At 37.9% G+C, this 21,673-nt stretch overlaps 1 protein-coding gene across 5 annotated transcripts in view; it reads left to right on the forward strand.

The window, feature by feature from the left end:
- The window catches only part of IGF1 (insulin like growth factor 1), a 75,858-nt gene extending 60,116 nt beyond the window's left edge, over window positions 1–15,742 (forward strand). For all 5 annotated transcript variants that reach the window (XM_070370249.1, XM_070370248.1, XM_005898612.3 and 2 more), the window contains one exon: window positions 11,360–15,742. Coding sequence is in view for 3 of the 5 variants with exons in the window: in XM_005898612.3 (XP_005898674.1) it covers window positions 11,360–11,419 (60 nt within the window). In the remaining 2 variants the exon portion in view is untranslated. The remainder of the gene's footprint in view (window positions 1–11,359) is intronic.
- Window positions 15,743–21,673: the final 5,931 nt, after the last annotated feature.

Below are 21,673 nucleotides of genomic sequence, written 5' to 3' on the forward strand. Positions count from 1 at the left end.
TTTTCAAGGGACCACAGTTTGGCAGAAAAGTAACAGTGTCCTGTGGGATTATCCCTTCCCTTTTTCATTGATGATCGGATCAATACCATTATAACACAGGGATAAATGACAATTATACCCAATAATGAACTTCATTCAAGAAAAAAGGCAAAGACTTTAAAAGGAAAAGAAAGCAATAGAACTTTCCAGTTAAAGAATGCTTCACCATCAGACTATTAGTTAAAACCCTGCTTCCTTGGTGGCTCAGACAGTAAAACATCTGCCTGCATTGTGGGAAACTGGGTTCGATCCCTGGGTCAGGAAGATCCCCTGGACAAGGAAATGGCAACCCACTCCAGTACTCTTGCCTGGAAAATTCCATGGATGGAGGAGTCTGGTGGGCTACAGTCCATGGGGCTGCAAAGAGTCGGACACAACTGAGCGACTTCACTTTCTTTCTTTCTTTTTGCAGTGGGTTATATTAACTCTAAAGCAGTCATCTTGAATGCCTACATGTGATTTCTAAATAACATAAATTAAGTAAACAGAAAGAATCTATTGCTGTCTTTCATCCCTTCTACTATGAAAATAAGCACTAGTGATACATGGCACATAATGATGAATGAAAGGATGGATGGACAAATGAGTGAGATGGGGAGGGGAAGAGTGGTAGGGAAATAGACCATAAAAGTTAAGTAGCACTGTGTGTGTGTTAGATGCTCAGTCATGTCTGACTCTTAGCAAACCCGTGGACTGTAGCCCACTAGGCTACATGGAATCTCCGGGAATTCTGTCCATGGAATTCTCCAGGCAAGAATACTGCAGTGGGTAGCCATTCCCTTCTCCAGGGAATCTTCCCAACCCAGGGATGAATCCTAGGGTTCTTGCATTGCAGGTGGATTCTTTACTGTCTGAGCCACCAGGGAAGCACTGCTGAGATGAAATAATTCCTCTTGTCCTTGCCTAAGACAGTGATGCAAGTGCAGAGTCAAAGAGGGAAGGCAGAGGAGTTGTGCTTGCACAAGTTTTGCGTGTTTGGAATTTCCTATACTCGAGCCAAAATTGAATTCGTTCAAGGACTTATTGCTAAAGGTGGAAACCAGTTGAGTATTTTATAGTGAATGTTATGTTCCCTATTCATCCCCTCAATGCTTTCTTGAATGTAGGCAGAGTATTCATAATAATTTAAAAGCCCTCTGTTTCAACTGTTTCTTTTAGGGGAAATTGATGATTGTGTGTAAAACTAAAAGGAATATGTAAGGACTCCTGATCCTTAAATTGTTGAAAAATATTTTTACTGAGTACCCATGATATGTAAACCTCTGTACATGAAGGAGAATGATAAAGATAGGAGAGGCAATACTACATAGTGGTTAAGAGCACAGAATCTAGAATCAGACTGCCTGGTTTCAGACCCTGGCTATCTCACTTAATAGCTGCATGTCCTTGGGAAAATAATGCAATTTACCTGTACCTCAGATTCCTCATCTGCCAAATGGGAGTAATAATTGAATCTACCTCATAAGAGTTGTGAGAACTTATTGAGATTGTGTGTATGTGTACAAATATAAATTATAGTATTTAAAATGGTACCTGGCAAATAGTAAGCACTATTAAAGTTTTAGTTGATATTATTTTTCTTAGTTTTTAAAATTAGAGCCATCTGAAAAAGAAATAGGTCTCACCAAGTGGAAGTGAGTCCCCTATCACCAAAAACTTCAAGCTTAAGCTTACCAACACTTTCCAGTGATGTGGTAGTGTCTTTCAAGCACATGATAAGAGAAAGAGAATTCAGTGACCTAAGACCCCTTCCAACCCAGAGAACCCCAGTTCTATGAATTATTCCAACTTCAGTGGAAGCTCGACTGTCCTGTATGAGGAACTGTTAACTTTTATTCTAAGGTTGTAGAAAAGAACTTTCAGAAAACCACCATTTTTCTCAACCAGTTAAAATCAAATGTAATATGTGTTTTCATTTCATAGTGCCTGAGGAAAATTTAATTGTAGCATGAACTCCAGCCCTTACTAGTTTAAAGTAAAATTGCCAAAATAAATAAAAATGTGGGATATTTCCGGGCTCACACAGCTTCCGGGACATTTCAGTTTCTAGGGCTGCCGATTCAGTGCCTCTCACAAGCATTTGATCTTCTTTCAAACATCTCTTGAAAACAAACAAAACCTCATACAGCTTCTCGTGTGCGTGCTGTTAGGATATAAGGGTGGAAAAGGAGGCAGAGAAAGCAGCTCTGGGAGAGCCCCTCCTCCCTCTCCCTTCCAACTCCTGACCCTCTCCCTCCCACCACTCACCGACAGGAAACAGTGTTTTCCTAACTAATAAGGCTTGCCATTTCTCAAGTCCACTTACACACCATGGAGGAAGATGAAGTCTGTTCTCTTTGCTTGCCTGTATGAAGGGAATAGGGCTTTGAGCAATGTTTATCAGACAACAGAGAGCTGACTTTTAATCCAGGACAAAACTGATAGTCTAGAGGTAAAGTGGAAGCCTTTTGCTGACAATGAAAAGATAAATCATTTACAGTGATCTGTGGTGACCTAAATGGGACGGAAATCTAAAACAGAGGGGGTATATGCATACATATAGCTGATTCACTTGGCTGTACAGTAGAAACTAACACATTATAAAGCAACTATACTCCAATAGAAAATAATTATAAAAAATAAAAATAAAGATAAATTGTTTTAAAAGAAGCAGAGTGCCTTTATGAATTTTTAAATATCCACTATAGAATTCTCCAGTGATTGAAAGCCCAGCTCCTGAATCCTTTGAAAATCAGTGACAATATGTATTGGCCTAGGCAAGATAAGTCTATTTTAAAGAAAGACCAGGCAAGGTTAGGATAAGTTTTTCAGTGGCCATTAAATTTCCAGATCTGCAAGGTCAAAATCAGTTTTTTCATCCTCAGAGCTCTAACTGAAATCTGAGCACCATTCCCTGATACTCATCTATTTAGGACTCCTTCTTTAATGGGACTGCTTTAACCCCCTTAAGGGGGGCTTCCCTGGGGGCTCAGATGGTAAAGAATCTGCCTGCAATACAGGAGACCTAGGTTTGATCCCTGGGTCAGGAAGATCCCTTGGAGGAGGGCATGGCAACCCACTCCAGTATTCTTGCCTGCAGAATTCCATGGACAGAGGAGCTGGTGGGCAACAGTCCATGGGGTCACAAAGAGTCTGACGCAATTGAGTGACTAACACTTTCATACCCTTAGGGCCACCTTGTTTTTATCTTGCAACCAAAAGAGATGGTTTAGAAATATAGACTTACATTTAAACTCAAGTAGAGAGAAATGGAAATTGAGAACAGCAAGGAAATTATGAGAGATGTGGGACAATGGGCATATGAGCTCATGTCTGGTACTAATAGACAGCAGCAAAGAAACTTCTCACCACACTAGGAACTCAGTCATAGCTCAATGGGCTACTGCTCCATCAGTAATAAGAGCTAGAAAACATTTCCAAACATTCCCATCTATATTATTCACTGATGAGATTATAGTTTTAAGATCCATTTGGTCAGAAAACTAAGTCTTTTGAAAAAGTGAAGGTTTGATAGAAATAAGAATGCTGAAGGTCCAATCCAACTTTAATTCCAAATATCCTTGGTGGTAACTTACAATCTGTTGTTAACTACAGCAAATAGTTTTGGGAGAAAGAAGATTATTTTCTCTTCTTTACTTTGTGTGTGTGTGTGTGTGTGTGTGTGTGCGCACACAGTGGGATTCACATGCCAGAATTTCTTACAAAATTCTCTGTAAAATATATAAACATTCACATGGAGCTTTCTGTCTGGCCAGCTCCAAGAGGTCATGTAATCAAAGACCAGCCAGCTCTGCCATCCATGAAAATATGATGTGGTATTTTCACAGCTGTAGATGACAATTATGGCAAGACAAAAATTCTAAATGATTAGGAGTAAGACCATGGCAGGTTGCGGGTTAGATAAAGAATCCTATTGTAGACTTGAGAATATGTAATATTTATGTCACAGTCTGAGTGTGGCAAACTTGAATGATTCATGAGGCATTGGAGGACTAGAGAAAAGTGAAAAATATAAAAGGAATCAATAAATACATAGCATTATTTTGTCAGTATTGATTGACCAAGGCCACTACTGGATGCTCTGGTTTGTCTCTGTCAATAATGATACTTGTTTCCTTCTTCAAAGAACACTAGGATGCAAGTAAAAGTACTTTGGGCACAATTCTGATTTTTTTTTAAACTGTATACACACATGAATTGTTCTTGCGCCGTTTTCTGTCTTGGAAAAGCACTGGCTGGCACCATGCGTGTTTACTTTTATATGCTGAAGACTCACGTCAATCTCAAACAGATGCAAATCACTTTAACTTGTCGTAGTGTTATTTTATTCATCCTAAAAGTTCAGAAAAGCCTTCCAAACTTGCAAAATTTCTCTCAATTCAGAGGAGGAAAATTCAGAACACAGTATTTGAATGTTCTGCCCAGATTTGTCACACACACAAAGCATGAGTGAAAGAGGGTAACACCCTTTCCTACTAATCTCTGAACTCATCACTATTGCATTGAAATGATACCAAAAGGTAACAACCCTGAGCCCCACATGGCCCCAGAACATTGGAATATAAATTACTGCATACATGAGTGTAAGGACTCCAACATATGTTTTATGTCAGATGAAACAATGCTATTTTGGAGGCTAAAGAGAAAAAAATAATCAAATCCAGTTTTTAGGTAAAAATATGCTGAATCTTTAGCACATATCAGTGAAATTGCTAGAATCTGGTGTTTCACTTTTTTAAATACCACAATGGTTGAACCTTTCAGCAATTCCAAAACCAACTCCCTCTGGGAAAGATAGTGTGCTTAAAGTGTAGTTGTTTTTGTTTTTTTTTTTTTATTTAAAATGTAACACAAACAGCTAACAAAACAGGCTGCCCATAAAATCAACAGCCTAAGCAGCCCTGGAGTATTTTACAACATCCTTCAAGACTATTAAAGGCAACATAAATAACTCTTGCCAGTAAGGGAAAATACCCTTCAGCTTTCTTTTCCCTTTCCTTTTTCTTTTTTCAGGCTTTTAAACCATTTTGGTAGTGATTTGTTACATCACAGACAAAAATACTTCAAACAGAGTCAGGTGGTATCCTTTGAAAAGTAAGGAATTGCCAAGACAGGATAATCTGTGAATAATTATAGGATAAACACATTCCCTAAACTGGGGGATTCCTAGGGATGGACCTGTCACTAGAAACAAGAGTTATGCATCTTCTAGTGCAGCAGTCAAGGGTGCCCTGGGCACCCAGTAAGTAACTATTACCCCCCCCCAGTCAGAGAAAGGGCAGTACTCAAGCATGGGGTGTGCTTTCCCAACAGGAACTATTTCTAAAAAGACAATAGTAATAGCTGTTATTTATTAGGCACATGCCCTGAGTTAAAGGCTGCCACAAATCACCTCCTTAATCTTCACTATTAGCCTGAAGGGTAAATGTTATAATTATGCCCCCTCCCACACTGTACAATTAGAAAACCTGGACTAAGGGGGCTAAATGTCTTGCCAAGGTCTTGCCCTAACAAGTGGTCAGACCAGAATCCAAACTCAAGATGGACTCCAGCATGTGAACTATGCGCTGTGCTCTCTCTTCATTTCTTCACTGATATTTACTGTACTGCAATCTGCCCGCTGTAAGTTCCAAGACAGGACAGGGGCTCTGTGCACAGCAAGAAGTAGGAAACCATGTAAGGCTTGCTGTTAACCTGAACTCTATTCCACCATTCCTGCAGGAGATGCAAATCAATTTAACAAGCTTTTCCTGGTTCGCCACTTTGCTCACACATCCAAGGAGGAGATAGAGGTGAAGGGACTATGCTACCTGCCCTCAAGGAGTTTACTTTTTAGTGGGAGAGCAAACACTTAAATAATTTATTCCACAACAAAGGCAGACCCAAAGTGGATTCTGACAGCACAGAAGCCAGGACAGCTCTTGCCATCAAGTTCACAAATGAGAGCTAAACCAAGGGCCCTTGAAACAGCTGGCTCTCTTGCACACAGCTACGGTAGGTAGATGTGTAAGGGTGATCACATGTAATCATCACAACATTATGAGGTGGGTGCTCTTACTCCCCCCTTTCATTTTACAGCAGGAAACTGAGAAGGCGAGGACAATGTAACAATTGCCAAAGGTCACACAGTTCTGTGTTGGAAGCTGGGATCCAAGCTAGGTATATAAATCCAGGTTCTCTGAGAAATGTATATGATACTGGGTTAAAGGAGCAAGGGTTTGATGAGGGGAAATACCCATGTGAAAAGCAATAGGAGAGGATCAGGGAAGCCTGAGCAAGCCAGCAGAATGCAAGTGCAAGTCTGACCTCAGTGAAACCGAGGAGGAGAGATGACTGGGGAGAAGCATCCTAGATGGCTGTACCGTCTAAAGAAAAGTCAGCAAAGCCACTGAGGAGTCCTTGAGCCAAAGATGGCCAATAAAGAAGTCTTGGGTTTCCCAGAAATTGGGTCTGCCCTGATGTCCCCACTACACTCTTGAGCTATGGGAGGGGGCTGTGGGGCCCATCTACCATGCATGGTCAGAGGAGACAATCATGTTGGAAAAAATGTCCTTTCCCACTCTAACCACATAAAAGATAGGGTGAAGTCATTTCCAGAAAAACATAAATAGAACGAGGGCTGGGCAGACCAACACTGTGCCCAGACTGTTACACCTATCTCTTCGCTGAAGAGGCAGTTACTCTACCAGGAGCATACATCTCTTGAAAAGTATACCTTGTCCTTCGGTTTTAAAAGTCACATCCCAGAGCACTGAGTTGATCTCATGACACTCACTCTACTTGGCTCCCAGAGATGAAAGACTGACCTCACTCTCCTGGAATTCGGACTTATAATCCCCCGAAATAATGAGATATCAAAGTTGATATTAGGACATTTAAATCATCATCCAATATTTCACATTTCTCCAGGCTAAGCAAGCAAAATAGCCAGGGCACATCCTTTTCAACAAGTTGACATCTGGGCCATCTCTTCAATCATCCATTGCCTTTTTTTTTTTTCTATTTTGCCCTTTTTAGGAGAAAGTCAATGCTGAGTTAGAACTTTAGGCTGTACAATAGGCTATTAACATTCCATGATGGGCAGTATTTTCCCAGAATTTTTATAGGGTTCCAGGCTTTTCTTAGAGTTTATGTCATACAATTCTTAACTTGTTTGTAGTGGGTGGAGATGGAAACATAGTCTATTGAAAACATCAATGCTTCCTCCCTGAAATTTAAAGGGGCTATTATAATCCTTTTAGATTCTGCCTCTCAGGCAATGTCTTACAAAGATAGGCGGGGAGAAAATAAGGGCTTATCATATTCACATGGTTAGCTTTTGCTAAATGAATATTGTGCTACTAGACCTCCATTAATAGCATACAAATGGGACTCAGCTCACACTGGGATAAGGGAGGGTACCTACTTCCCTAGTTTACAGTCTTGCCTTACCTTCTAAACCAGCATCTGCCACCATCTGGGATCATGGGCAACTCATGACATGATCAATTACTGTTACTGGAAAGAGACTTGGGTTTTGCATCACCAGATACTGGTCTACCTCTTTGGGAGGCACCATGGTCGAGTATCTATCTGGTGAGCTCCAGGATCAGAAGTGACTGATACAAATCCCAAACATGTTCACATCTTCACTGTAAGAAATCAGGCACGTTGTTTTTTATTCATATTTCATGAAGGTAAAATGGCTAAGACAGTAGTACCCATCTCTGAGAGAACTATGAGAATTAAATAAGAAAATGTCTACAATTAGCACTTACAAGACAGTGACCAGCACATACACATGTTCAACTGGTGGAACTGTTATTCTTTTATGAAAATAATGGGTGGTTTTACTATTAGTTCTAGGTCTATCAGTTTGTTCCTATGTGACCTCAAGCAAGTCACTAAATCTTCAGGAGCCTTAGATTGTGAATGATACCAATGCAAACAACGTCATCTCCTGAGGTTGTTGGGAGGATTCATGGAGATTACTGTGTAAACTGTAAAATGTGTGCAAATTTTAATCAAGATAACTATTATTGCCATTGTCGTTAGCTCTCAGGGAACTTAAGTTTGTGGACAGTTTTCCATTGGAAAACTAAGAGCTAGGATCGCCAAGAGAAAAATGGGGGAATGTGAATGATCCCTTCATGGCATTTTCCAGCTTCCTATATATCTGTGTATGGCATACACTGTGTAATAATGTATATCACAAATTAACCCCTATCAAACCTATTCCCTCATGAGTCAGTTAACCCTTCCTTCCGAGGGTATGTTTCCTCAGTCAACCCCAGTGAGCTTGAGGACCAACTTTTTTTTTTTTGGTAAATAATCTTACCTTCTCTGGTGTCAATAGGAAACAGTATTTACTCACTACTGTTTTCCTTTCAAAAATCTGTCTAGTTGCATACTAGACACAGTTTTAGCTGGTTTGTTTGTCTTGGACAGGCTGTTGAAGTGAAAAGTTTTTGCTTGACTGAATGTGGGACAGTTTCATAACCCCTTCAAGAAGTGCACTGAAGGAGGGTGCCAGCTCCGACGGATGCTTCTAGCAGGCCTCCACTTGCCACCCATTGTCAAGGGTGGCCCGCGTCATTAAATTAAAACAATGAGCAAAGCAACAGATGCAACTGAGACTAAATCCCTGAGTGCTTTTGTTTTGTCACTGTCATTGTCTGCAACAAAGAAGTCACATGTGAGAGCCTGGGAAGAGAGCCAAATGCAAACCAGACGACATCCCAGCTGGTTCTGAATGGCCTCCATCATACGCCTGTGTGCATGGGAACCATGCTACTTGGAGCAGTGTCAGCTTTATCAAGTGAGTTTCTGCCCAGGACTTTGCTGTGATGCGGAGACAGTCCCAGAAGAGAGTCCAGAAGATCCCTCCACTCAGACTTTACACCTTACACTTCTGCTTTGAGAGAAAAGAAAGAATCTCTGAATTGGGGAAAGGGATAAGATCTATATGATTGGCCAAACTAACCTCAATTCTTTTTGCTACAGCGATCATGAATGTGAAGAGAGAGGTATAGAAGATACCTGAACTTTTTATCTGGAAACCTGTGATTAATTTGGCTTGAGAAGAAGACTGGAGATTAAATACCTCATGTGCTTTCTTGTTGCTTGTAACCATTTCATTCTGGAGTATTTCCTTAGAATGGGCTTTATTCAGATTCTTTAAAATCCTTTTTCTAAGCTGTCATACCTTGTAAACAGAAAAAGAGGTTAAAACCCAAATTAGGGTATTTTTAGTCCTGTTAACTTGGTTACTAGTTTGATAGAGCAATAGTGTCCTTAATAATAGTGATTAAGGGGGTTTGATGAGCCATATACCATCAGCAGGGTCTGTTGAGAACTGAACAGAAATGTTTCAAAGAGTTTGGGACAATAGTATGTCTACTCTGTAGCTGCATATGTCTTTCTTCCATTTTCCAGAGAACTCCTTTAAGAAGCAGAATAAGGTGTAAGGTTAGAAATAAAAACTTTACCGGTAGCTTAACAGCTGATGCTTTGTAGAGCAACAAATGCATGTCTAGTGAACCTGGTAAAAGTTGTATGATATTAGAGGGGAAAGTGTCAGGATTGTAAACAGATAGCATCTCAAGCTCTCCTACATGAATGCCCATTTTCTTCCCACAAAGATTTTTTCAGTGGCCACTGAGCTAGATATTTTAATAAACATTTTTACACAATGATGTCATCCTCCTTCTTTTCAGGAGGTATAAGATATTTTCACCATCAACGTGCAAAGTACTAACTTTTTATAAAGGACTTGCTTTTATAAAGGACTTGTTGATCACTCTAATGTTCCAGGTAGAGCTGAAAATATGTGTAAGAAAAATGATCAAATCCCTATGGGTCTGAGTCAATAGGTATCATTTCCAGGGATTAGTAGTTGACTCTGCCCCAGCTTCTCACCCTCTCTAGTTCTCAGGTCTGAGTGATCTGCAAGCTCCCTCACAATGGTCTTTAAATATCTTACAGTGATTGTGAGAGTGATCATTTCCTTAGCCAGAAGGAAGGATTTGGAGATTCCAGTGCCCGTGATGAGAACCCTTGGTTTTGGTCTGGATGGAAAATGTTCCTGGGAAAAAGGAATCCTTAAACCTCATTCTGTACCAATAATTATCCATTACATCCTTCTCTAAGGGCCTCCTGACTAGAAGGAAAATCAAGAGAAGCAGCACCTGATGTTTCTGCATGTATATGTCATTTCCTTCTGGATTTTATTTTACAGCTTATTTGTCTAAATAAATGTTTCTATTTAAGTAGGTTCAAGGATAAAATAATAATTACAGAAGAAGTATAATGACTTGATTCTGCACATTATCAGAGGGTTCATTATATTCATTCAATAGGTATTTATTGAGCACCTGAAATGTTTTGGGCATTGCTGTAAACATGGAGCTGTAACAGTGAGCAGAGACATGTCCCTATTATTATAGGGCTTCTATTCTAAGCAAAACTCAGTATTCCTTGGATAACAGAACTGGTTGTTGATGGGTGAATGGTAGCATCAAAACAAGGAACCCAGAATGTTTAATCCAAGAATAGTTCCTTTCCAATAAAGATTGAATAATAATAGTAAATAACAATTGGTAATACTTAGGTAGTGTTCACGGTGTTCCAGGCCTATTATAAGTGATTTTATATCCTAATTTTTTAATCCTTAATCCTAAAAGGTAGAAACTATTATTATCCCAGTTTATGGATGAAATTGAGACACAGGAGATTGTCACTTACACAAGTTCATATGGCTAGAAAACAGAAGAACCAGGATTTGAGCACAGCTCAGAATGTCTGTGATTTTGTAGATTCCAAATCAGCTACAAAACTTCCCAATCTTCTACTTCAAAACCTCTGCCTCTCTCCAGAGGAGAAAAAGAAAAAAATGAAAAGTTATCTCCTTTTTACAGAAACTAAAACAGAACCAAAAGCAATAAAACAATGGAGGATGATCCCAGGATGTGATTTTTTTTTTTTTCCCACTAGGAAAAAGATGTTCCAAGCCAGAAGACTGGATTTTAAGGATCCCCTTCCTATCAAGGAACCTGTGATAGTGGCAGATGAATAAACACATATTTTTGTGTGATTACAAAGCAATTTGTGGTCCCCATGCCATCAAGGGAAAATAGAAGTAGCTTTAGTGAGGTTTGTCTAAATTAAAAACTCATGGTCATCCACTTGTTTATGTCTTTCTCAGAAAGCCCTGGCCCAAGTTGTCTATTAAACTGACTGGTGAGACATAAGGTATGAAGATTGAGATCCAATGTTAGAAAGAGATGGGTTGGATACATAAAAATTCATCAAATTAATGTCACTTTTTCTCGCTTATTTTTAGGAAGTACATTTGAAGAACACAAGTAGAGGGAGTGCAGGAAACAAGAACTACAGAATGTAGGAAGACCTTCCTAAAGAGTGAAGAATGACATGCCACCGGCAGGATCCTTCGCTCTGCACGAGTTACCTGTTAAACACCAGAAGACCTACCAAAAATAAGTTTGATAACATTTCAAAAGATGGGCATTTCCCCCAATGAAATAAGTAAACATTCCAACATTGTCTTTAGGAGTGATTGTTCAAAGCTTTGCACCTTGCAAAAATGACCCTGGAGTTGGTAGATTGCTGTTGATCCTTTATCAATAATGTTCTATAGAGAAAATATATATATAGATCTTAGTCCCTGCCTCTCAAGAGCCACAAATGCATGGGTGTTGTATAGATCCAGTTGCACTAAATTTATCTCTGAATCTTGGCTGCTAGAGACATTCATTCAGCAGGCTTGTCTAAGTGGTTTATTAATTTTTTTATTTGCACTTCTTTCTACGCAACACAGGCTGTTTGTTTTACAGTGTCTGATAATCTTGTTCCTCTATCCCACTCCCTTCTCCATCACCTTTATATTTGCTGAATTTGGCCTCCTAAACAGCAGCAGCAAGCAGTTAAGTAGCACACCAGTTTTTAACCCACAAGATTCCATCTGTGGCATTTGTACCAAATATAAGTTGGATGCATTTATTTTAGACACAAAGCTTTATTTTTTCCACATCTTGCTAAAAGATGCAAGTAGTTACAACTTTGAGGCCAATCATTTTAGGTGTATGTTTTAAGCATAGAAAGTCTCAAACTCTGAATGGTTCCTTCAAGAGATGAGTTAGTGTGTGACCTGATCAGTACTTCTCTCTTTTTATTTCTTCCATATAGAGCACTATGTAAATTTAGCATATCAATAATACAAGATATATCAAACAGTATGTAAAACTCTGTTTTTTTTAGTACAATGGTGCTATTTTGTAGTTTGTTATATGAAAGAGTCTGGCCAAAACGGTAAAAGGTGAAAGCAAAACTAAAGAGGAAGCCTGGAGCCAAAGGTGACACAGAGGGGAAGGGTACTCAAAACTCAAACATTTGGGAAAGAAAAGCTCCCCAATTATGCCTTCCAAGAAAAATAAGACACAAAGTCCACTGATACAAATTTGTTTGGCGAGTCCAGAGAGGAGTAGAAAAAAGCAGAAGGCTAGGAATTTAATAATCCTGGTTTCTTATTCTCGCTGAAGAAACAAACATCTGACGACTCTGCCACGGACTCACCACTGTGTGACCTTGGGCAAGTCACTTCACCTCTCTGTGCCTCAGTTTCCTCATCTGCAAAATGGGGGCAATATGTAATCTACCTACCTCACAGGGGTGGTATGAGGATTAAAAAGATAAAGCTCCAGATTTTTATCCTGAGTTGCTATGAGGGCATCAAGATCAGAGCCCTTGAGTTGCTAGGATGCAAAGAATTCTATAAACAACCCATTCACAGTATAGCTAGAAAATTGATAAGCTGAATGCTCTTGACATGCCAGTTCTTGTCAGTGAGGCTATCCAACTAACTATCTGTTAAAAGCTAACAGTTCAATCTCTTTTAAAACACCTTTCAAAATAACTTAGAAACATTTGAATCTACAATTTGATTTTGAATTCTGCATTTGGATTTATAAATATAAAGTGAAAGCAGAGAAAGGAAAAGAAAGGAGAAAAACAAAGATTTCTACAAGTGAAAGGATGGTTACTCCTTTTGTTAGCACGTTCTGACTCTTCCAGGCATTTACTAATAATCGAATAATTTGTTGTTGTTTAGTCGCTCAATCAGTCCTACTCTTTAGCGACCCCATGGACCATAGCCGACCAAGCTTCTCTGTCCATGGGATTTCCCAGGCAAGAATACTGGAGTGGGTTTGCCACTACCTCCTCCAGGGGATCTTCCCAACCCAGGGATCGAACCCACATCTTCTGCTTGGCAGGCAGATTCTTTACCACAGAGCCACCTGGGAAACCAAATCTAATAATACTTATTTTAATATCATAAATGAGACTATTCACTTTGAAAGCACAGTTATTTCCTCTCTTTAAGCCCAAGATTTCAAATGCTGAAATAATAACTAATAAAAAGTCACAAATTTACTTTCCTGAATATATTTTGTTCTATCCTTGGAAGTATATCCATAAACATATATTTTTAAATTTTTTGACAAAAATATGCTTAACTAGAGTTGCAAATTGAGAGGCAAAAGTTCCTTTCACAGCTAGAAATTTTCTAGCTCATAACTCATGTCTGCTTAGAAGAGTGGCTTCTAGTCCTCCGTGGATGTATCTTATCCATTCAATTGAAAATTGGTATCAAGAAAACCCAATGATAAGAACAAGTCCATGCTGACCTAGAAAAATATTTCCTGTCTATATATCAAGGTTTTCTTATTAAAACAACAAATCATTCATCATTCATATCTTTTTATCTGCCTTAGAATTTTTTGGTAAAAAGCAAGCAGACTTGATTATTTCATGTAAATTATATCCCTTTTATTCTTGGAGAGTATTCATGCAAAACAAAAATAGCATCTTTAGTTTTCATCCCTCTGGTTCACCTCAAGGTTCAGAGGCCAGAAAAAAACAGATTTCTTGTATCTCCAAACTTATGCAAAAAGAGGCCTCTTTAATGGATGTCCCTTTCAGCCAACCGGTATTTTAACATCAGTCCACAGTGTTATTTGAATTCAGCACCTCCAGCATGCTGAGCTATGTTCTGATCACTGTGGACAATGTAAAAGAAACCATAGGTGGTTTTGCTCTTCATCTGTTTTCTAGACATATGGGTTCTGTGGGTTGAGATAATGGATCCATTTTCCCAAAATGGCACTTTTGATTTTTATTTCTTATTCCTAATGTATATCTTTTAAAATTACTGGCTACCAATAACATGTTACATGCAACCTTCTACAGACTTATATGTTTCCAGACATAGGTGAATATGTTAATTCTAAGAGTGTCTGTTGACTTATTTGATTCACTAATAATTCTATTCATAACCAAAAATATCCCAGTGAGGAAAGTTTAAATATGGAAAGTCATATTACTTTTCTTAATTTTTTCTAACACATAGTCCTATTCAACTGTATCATAAATCAGCTAATTAAAAATTAGCTAATTATGCTAACCCTCTATCTTATTTTCAAATGATTTAAAACTAGAAGTCAAATTGCTGTCAACTCCAAAAGCCAGCTGATCACTATATAGTACAGCAGAATGACCCAGTATTGACAGAAGGAAGCACATAAAATCTTACAACTCAATCTGTAAGCTTTACTTTAGAATTTTAAGATGAGGCAATATCAAGATATTTACAAAAGAACTATAAATACGTGTAAGAGTGAGCTTTCAATTTATGGGTTGATTTCCAGTTTAATTGACAACACTGAAAACCTAGGTCAAATGTCCATTCCCAATTCCTCAAATAGTATAATTGTATTATTAGAACATTTTAAAATGAGGAAGACCCACTAAAAAAGTGAAAGCATCTTTCCATCAGAATCCACTCATTTAGAGATAAGGAAAAACTCTCCCAATACTCACCCTACTCACACACACACACACACACACACACACACTCATCCTAATAGTCCAATGGAATATTGAGAAGAAATCACTTCCTTGAAAAATCTTTGGAAAAAAAAAAAAAAAAAGCCTGGTGTCCCTTGAGGATCCTTCCCCTCCTTGGAATGTCAATGTTTGTGTAGATGAAACCATCTCATGCACTGTGGCTTCAGGGTTTCTGTTACTAGTTTATGCACTTGGGAGAATGCTTTAAAATGGAAGATGTAGCACATTTTGCTTTCCCATTTATTGTTTGGCCAGCTATGCCAATGTGGTGCTAATGTTTCTTTAAGAAAGTACTTGACTAAAAAAAAAAGAAAAAAAGAAAAAAAAGAAAGCATAGACATATTTTTTTAAAGTATGAAAACAAACAACAATTCTATAGCTAGATGGCATAAGAAAATAGCATTAGGTCTAGTCACCACCACCTTTCAACTTTTTATCACTTGCAAGTAGTGTACTGTTCACCAAATTGTGAGTTTGGGGGTGCAAAGGCAGAAGATGAAAATTGTTTTAAGTTAGAAGGCTCCATTGTTTTGTTGGCTCTCAAACTCAACAAAATTAGCAATATATTATCCAATCTGAACACTTTGATTCAGGAGCATGGAGCATAAAAGGGAAAGAAAAAAGAAAAAAGACCTTATAGGCAAATGGCAGAATTGAAAAGATGATTGAGTTACTCATTGCTTTTGTGTGTGTGTGTGTGTGTGTGTGTGTGTGCTCTCTGCTCTAAAACATACTCAGCAAGTGGAGAAAATAAAAACAAAGAGAAAAATGCATAGATTCACCTGCTAAAAATAGCTTCTGCCACATCCCCCTTGAGTAGTTATTTGGCGTCGACTGGTTTAATAGAAGATATTCTCCCTTTACCTAAACATCTCAAAGAGCAGTAGCTCTTATAAAAGCAATCACTGATCTCATTGGGAAGTGTTGGAAAGTATTTCCTTCTGAGATGGGGGTTATCTACTGATAAGGACAGAGAAGAATTTATGAGAAATCGTTGAAAGAGATGGCTAACAATCTGTGAAGATTTTTTTGTTTTTGTTTTTTACTTTATACAGTCTTTATGAATATCTTAATGTTCAAAAATGACTTGTTTTTTTCTTCTTTTTTTATATTGGAATAAGGGATGATAAGTTAAACCCACATAGACTGACTTTTTAAAACTATAGGCTAGATAGAAATGTATGTTTGACTTGTTGAAGCTATAATCAGACTATTTAAAAATGTGTTTGCTATTTTTAATCTTAAAAGATTGTACTAATTTATTAGAGACAGATCCTATTTGGCTCTCTTCATTAGAAAGAGCATTTCCCTTCAAATCACCTGGGCTTTCCCATCGATGTTTTTGAAAGAATAATCTGATTTATACATCATTATGGCATCATTTATTTTAAAATTTTAAAATAAAATAAGTGATTCTTCATGCCCCTCTCCTGCAATGCTCATAAACTCCAAAATCTGAAAGGGGCAAAAAACAAGAGAAAATTTTGTTGGTTCTTTGTTTTGGGTTTGTTTGTTTTTGATGCTAGTGTTTAATCCTATAGTACATATTTGCTTATTGCTATGTTAATATTTTAAAAGACTTTTCTGTTAGGTATTAGAAACTGATACATAGATATCTTTTTTGTGTGATTTCTATTTAAAAAAAAAAAGGAGATGAGATGACTGTCTGAGCTTTAAGTGCGTGTGGTACAGGATAAAGATACAAATTTAAACAATCAAATCCTATCTGGAGCAATACTTTTTGTAGAGAACCTCTCATAGATGAGACAGAGGCCCAGGGAAGTTTTGAAACTCTTTTTTTCCTCTTAGTCCTTATTCATTTAGTATCTGTCTCAAAATTTTGTAGAGGACTGACCAAACTGAAACCCTGAAATGAAAGGGACCTCTTTCAAAATATACATTTCACCTGTTTTCTTAATTTATGAAGCCACATTGATCTTAAACATGGTCCCTATTTCTCCCCATTCTTCAACTGTCATTGATAAGGTCTTTCAAGAAAAAAACCACTTAAAAAGAGAACACAAAATTTCGTATGTCACTGCCCAATTGAAACGTAAATTAAGATATAGTTTCTCCTATTTAACCCCTGCTGAATCTCACCTGTCACCTTCAAATGGCCTTCACTCTCCTTAGGATATGCCTTTTTTTTTAATTGCCCAGGCCTAAATGCACTGATGTAAAAGTAGGAAAAATGAAAGAAGAACTCAAAAATCCCTTCCAAACCACCCACTGGCCCTGCTCACTTACCCATAGCAAAATCACTACTGTTAATCCCTTAATCTGATTTTTTTGGATATTTATCTTGTACCTGCTGCTAAACACACTGCAGGAGGGACTCTGAAACCTCAAGCCACCTACTCACATCTCTTATCTGTGTCTGTGTATTATTAAAATGTCTATTCAAATATCAAAAACTTTCAAACATCATGCAGCTTGTATTCAGTTTATACAAAGGCCCCAAGTACTATGTCTGATCTCTTTTTGCTGAAAGAGCTAATGAAGCTGAAACCTGGGATTACTTCATGTGTTTTGCTTCATTTGTTTTTATCACATTTATAGGCCAAGTGTGATAAGGAAACTTATAGACACTGAATTAATCTTCCCTGCTACTCTGAAACCAGAAAATGATTGGTTATTATTCATTATATCTGTCTTAGTTCAAAACATATTTTTTATTAAATTAACTCTGTATTTGAAATTATTATTCAATTCATTTATGGCAGAGGAATATCGATCCTAATGACTTCTAAAAATGTAACTAACTGAATCATTATCTGACATTTACTGTTTAATAAGCATATTTTGAAAATGTATGGCTAGAGCGTCATAATAAAATGATATATCTTTCTTTAGTAATTACATTAAAATTAATCATGTTTGATTAATTAGTTCTTTTGGACAATGTTGGTGTAATGTGTCATTCCTTAAGAACTATATTGTAATGTAGCGTTTTTATTAAGATCATTGCAGCAAATAAAACATGAAAACTTACCCAGAAAATAAAACTAATCATACACCCAGAATGGAGATATCTTACAAAATTTACAGGTTATATTTAAAAATAAATGTTTCAAAGAACTTGTACAAACTATGTCAGAGATGTATGAATTGTACGATAGATGCATTAACAATAAAGCAGTTTAAGTAAGCCATCCCACTCACTGGAATCCAACAGTGAGTTATAAATACCAAGCATTTGGGGAAAACTTCTCTATCACGCAGGGTACATAATATACAAGCAGCATTTAATACACTCCCATATGGAGAGATGTTATAAGAATGTGATCTCTCAACACTGAATTTTTGTTTCAATAAATCTCATTCTTCACTGAATAGACGCTGTGAATATCAAGCTCACAGTAGCATTTGTGGAAGCACCAGGTGGAAATTAGTATTGATAATTTCCCTCTTGTTGTTTGAAAGCATCTCATTCTGTTTTCCTTTACTTAAACCCTCCATGAATTATTGGGAAATTTACCTAAATGTAAAAAAGGCTCACAAGTTTTACACTTGATTTTAAGAAACTAATAATATTACTAAAGTTTCCTGTATCATTTTCCCACATGGGGCTCACCTTTACACCCAATTTCATTCACTCAGAGTCTCCATGGTTCTTCCTAGGACCAAAGCGAAGACTAAACTTCCTCATTCTGCTTGTGCTCAGAACTGTGCCTCCTGTGACCATAAGCGTCTAAGTGCATTGTGTACAGCATGTGACGTGTGTGGCTCATCTGGGTACAGCCTTTTCATTAGAAGTTTTGTGGATGGTGAAGTAAGAGGGCAGAAAGACGTCAAACATAACTGTCATCTTAGTAAGTTCCCTTCCTCTCTTCTGCAAACTCTCCCAGAAATTACTTCCTTTCCAACCCTTCATCTTCTCCCCTTGAAAGAACTTGCAAGAAAATTCTACTACAGTTCTCCACCACAGCTTTGCCCATAGTGGGAACTGGGGCAGGCCAGCTCACCTTTTATCACTGCATATGCCCCAAAGTTGTTTCTTTCCTAAACAAAAGAGCAATTCTGTCCCCAAAGAATTGTCTTCTTTCAAGATCATCAAGGTCAAATTATAGTCTCTTTTTAAAAATTATATTTTTCCTTCCTATAAGATCTGTGTGAGTGATAAATTATCACCACCCCAACAATGGTTAATATTTTCTGAGCACTAACTATGGATCAGTCACTACACTAAGTAGTTCACCTATATTTTATCATTAGCCTTTACAAAAACCCTATGAGTCTGGCACTATTATGAGCCCTATTATACACACGAGGAAATGGAGGTTCAAAGACATTATTTAACTTGCTGAAAGTCAGAGACAGGCAGAGCAGCCTCGAAGCTGGGTTTGAAGACCTCAAAACATGTGCTTTCACTACTTCATCATTCATGCCCCAATCCAGATGCAAAGACAATTCTATACACTGATGCATTTTTGTTCATATTTGGTTTTATGAGGCAGAAATAGAGCTAATTGGATGTTTGAGAGATAAACTATTTTTGAATATGAACTTAAGATGAATCAGCATTTCTGCTCAATAATCAATATATCTAACCGGGCTTTTAACCTTTACGGCCATTCCTCTACAGTCCACGTCCCAGTGTCGTTTTGTGATAGCCCTTCCCATCATGCATGTAATACCCAAGGGTAAATCAGTCTCAGCCAGGAAAGGTATGTCTTGAGTCCTTACATAATTCAGAAATAAACTCTTTCTAAGAAAGTAAAACTAGAAACTGATCACAAAGAATCTTGCCAAGAGCTCTGGCAACAATACACCTATTGTTCTCGTGACAGATTGTCAAAGTCAGTGAGGTCTCAAGAAACATGGTTGAAGCAAGGCTTCCACAGACAAAAATATGGATTCCCAGAGTCCATGTTCCTAATTTCTATATCCCTGGCCTTCTAAAAGGCCTTGGTTATCCCACTCTAGGGATTCCCAGTGGGTATAGTTCTAGCCCTACATGGCATTTGGGAAATGTTGAGGGACATTTGGGGTTGTCAATCACAATGATTAGGGGTATTATGGATATTTATTGGGCAGAGGTTAGAGTTCCAGACACTTCATGCGGATGATAAACCTGTTTATAATTACCTAAGCATGATTTTAACATAAATTGAATTTTCCAGGAATGCTACCATTGTAAACTAAGTGGAAGGTGGTAACTTATCTCATTTGTAACTTTATCAAGCATTGTCCACTGTTCCAGAAAAAGCATCATTGATGGCAATGCTAACTGTGCTATTTGAATCTCTTCATTCTCTACCTGTATCAGTCCTCTTACAGCTGTCATGTTCATAATTTTCCACATGGGGTGAATATCTGACCACTCACTATGTTTTCTAATAGAGTTGAGCCTTAGCATTTCTATTTTGCAGTGCATGTTATTTTGCTACAAACTGTTTTCACTCTACTTTATATTACAGTTCAGGCATCACTTTTATTTTTGTTGAACTTGTGTATGTATTATCTATGAATTTCCTTTTGGGATATTAAAGAGTATATCATAAAATGTTTGCTATAAAAAGGGGAGCTTTGGGTATGATACGGCTGAATACAACAATTATGATCCTACCTGAGTCATGATGACAGATGGATGGCAGAGCCTTTGCCTTCTTCCCAGGGAGGCATTTAAAGTGTAGAGCTGAGCTGAAAGCTTGTATCTCCCTCACCTGTTTATGGATAGAGATAAACCTCTTTGGGATCCAATAAAGGATAATGGTTATGGTTAATACAACATCTGTTTTCTAAATGTTCTTTCCTTCACCCTGTGATGGGATGAGATGATTTGGAAAAGAATAAAGCAATCAGTGAAAACAGAAACATATGTAAATTGGATTTGAGACAATAGCAGCAATACATCAGAAGTAAAATTTGACCTTGGATTTCAAGCAAGGTCGGAAATGTGGCCTAGGAGGGAGGTTTCTCTTTATAATGGTTACTACCAGGTAAGTTAAGAGTAAGTAACTGTCCTATGACTTTCTAACTCTACTGCATTTATTGAAGTCAGTGGCTCCCACTAGTCCCCAAACTCCCCCACTTGAGGGAACACTGGGGAGAGGCTCTCCAAGTGGAAATTTGGGGGATTCATAGTCTGTAATCACAGCAACTTCTCTACATAAGTGCTGTGGCTGAATCCTCCATTCTATCCTACAAACACAGAACTCGAGTCTAAGTGTCTAAAGGATGTGATAGACAAACAGAGATGGAGATAGTGCCCCCCTAGAGAGGGAAGGAGACAGCAGTAAGAGAGGCAGAAATCATAGTCAGGATTGTACAGATCTTCTAATTCAGCCACTCTTCTAGAATCTAAAATATTCAGATAGGGTTACTCCAGGACCAATATTCTCTCCCTATTTTTTTGTTTTTTCTGTCTGTCTCTCCTTTAAAGATCTTTTGGAAATGGAAACATTTCCATTCCTTTCCTGAAGTGAAAGTGAAAGTATTAGTTGCTGAGTCAGGTCTGACTCTTTGCGACCCCATGGACAGTAGCCCGCCAGGCTCCTCTGTCCGTGGAATTCTCCAGGCAAGAATACTGAAGTGGGTAACCATTTCCTTCTCCAGAGAATCTTCCCGACCCAGAGACTGAACTTGGGTCTCTTGCATTGCAGGCAGATTCTTTACCATCTGAGCCATTCTCTTAGTTAATATTGAAAAGTTTTTTTCTGGTATCTCTAGTCTTCCTTGCAGTAGTAAAAGATACAGTGAAATAATTTAATATATATTTATGCTAGAATGT

This window comes from Bos mutus, chromosome 5 (assembly GCF_027580195.1).
Source record: "Bos mutus isolate GX-2022 chromosome 5, NWIPB_WYAK_1.1, whole genome shotgun sequence".
NCBI lineage: Eukaryota > Metazoa > Chordata > Mammalia > Artiodactyla > Bovidae > Bos > Bos mutus.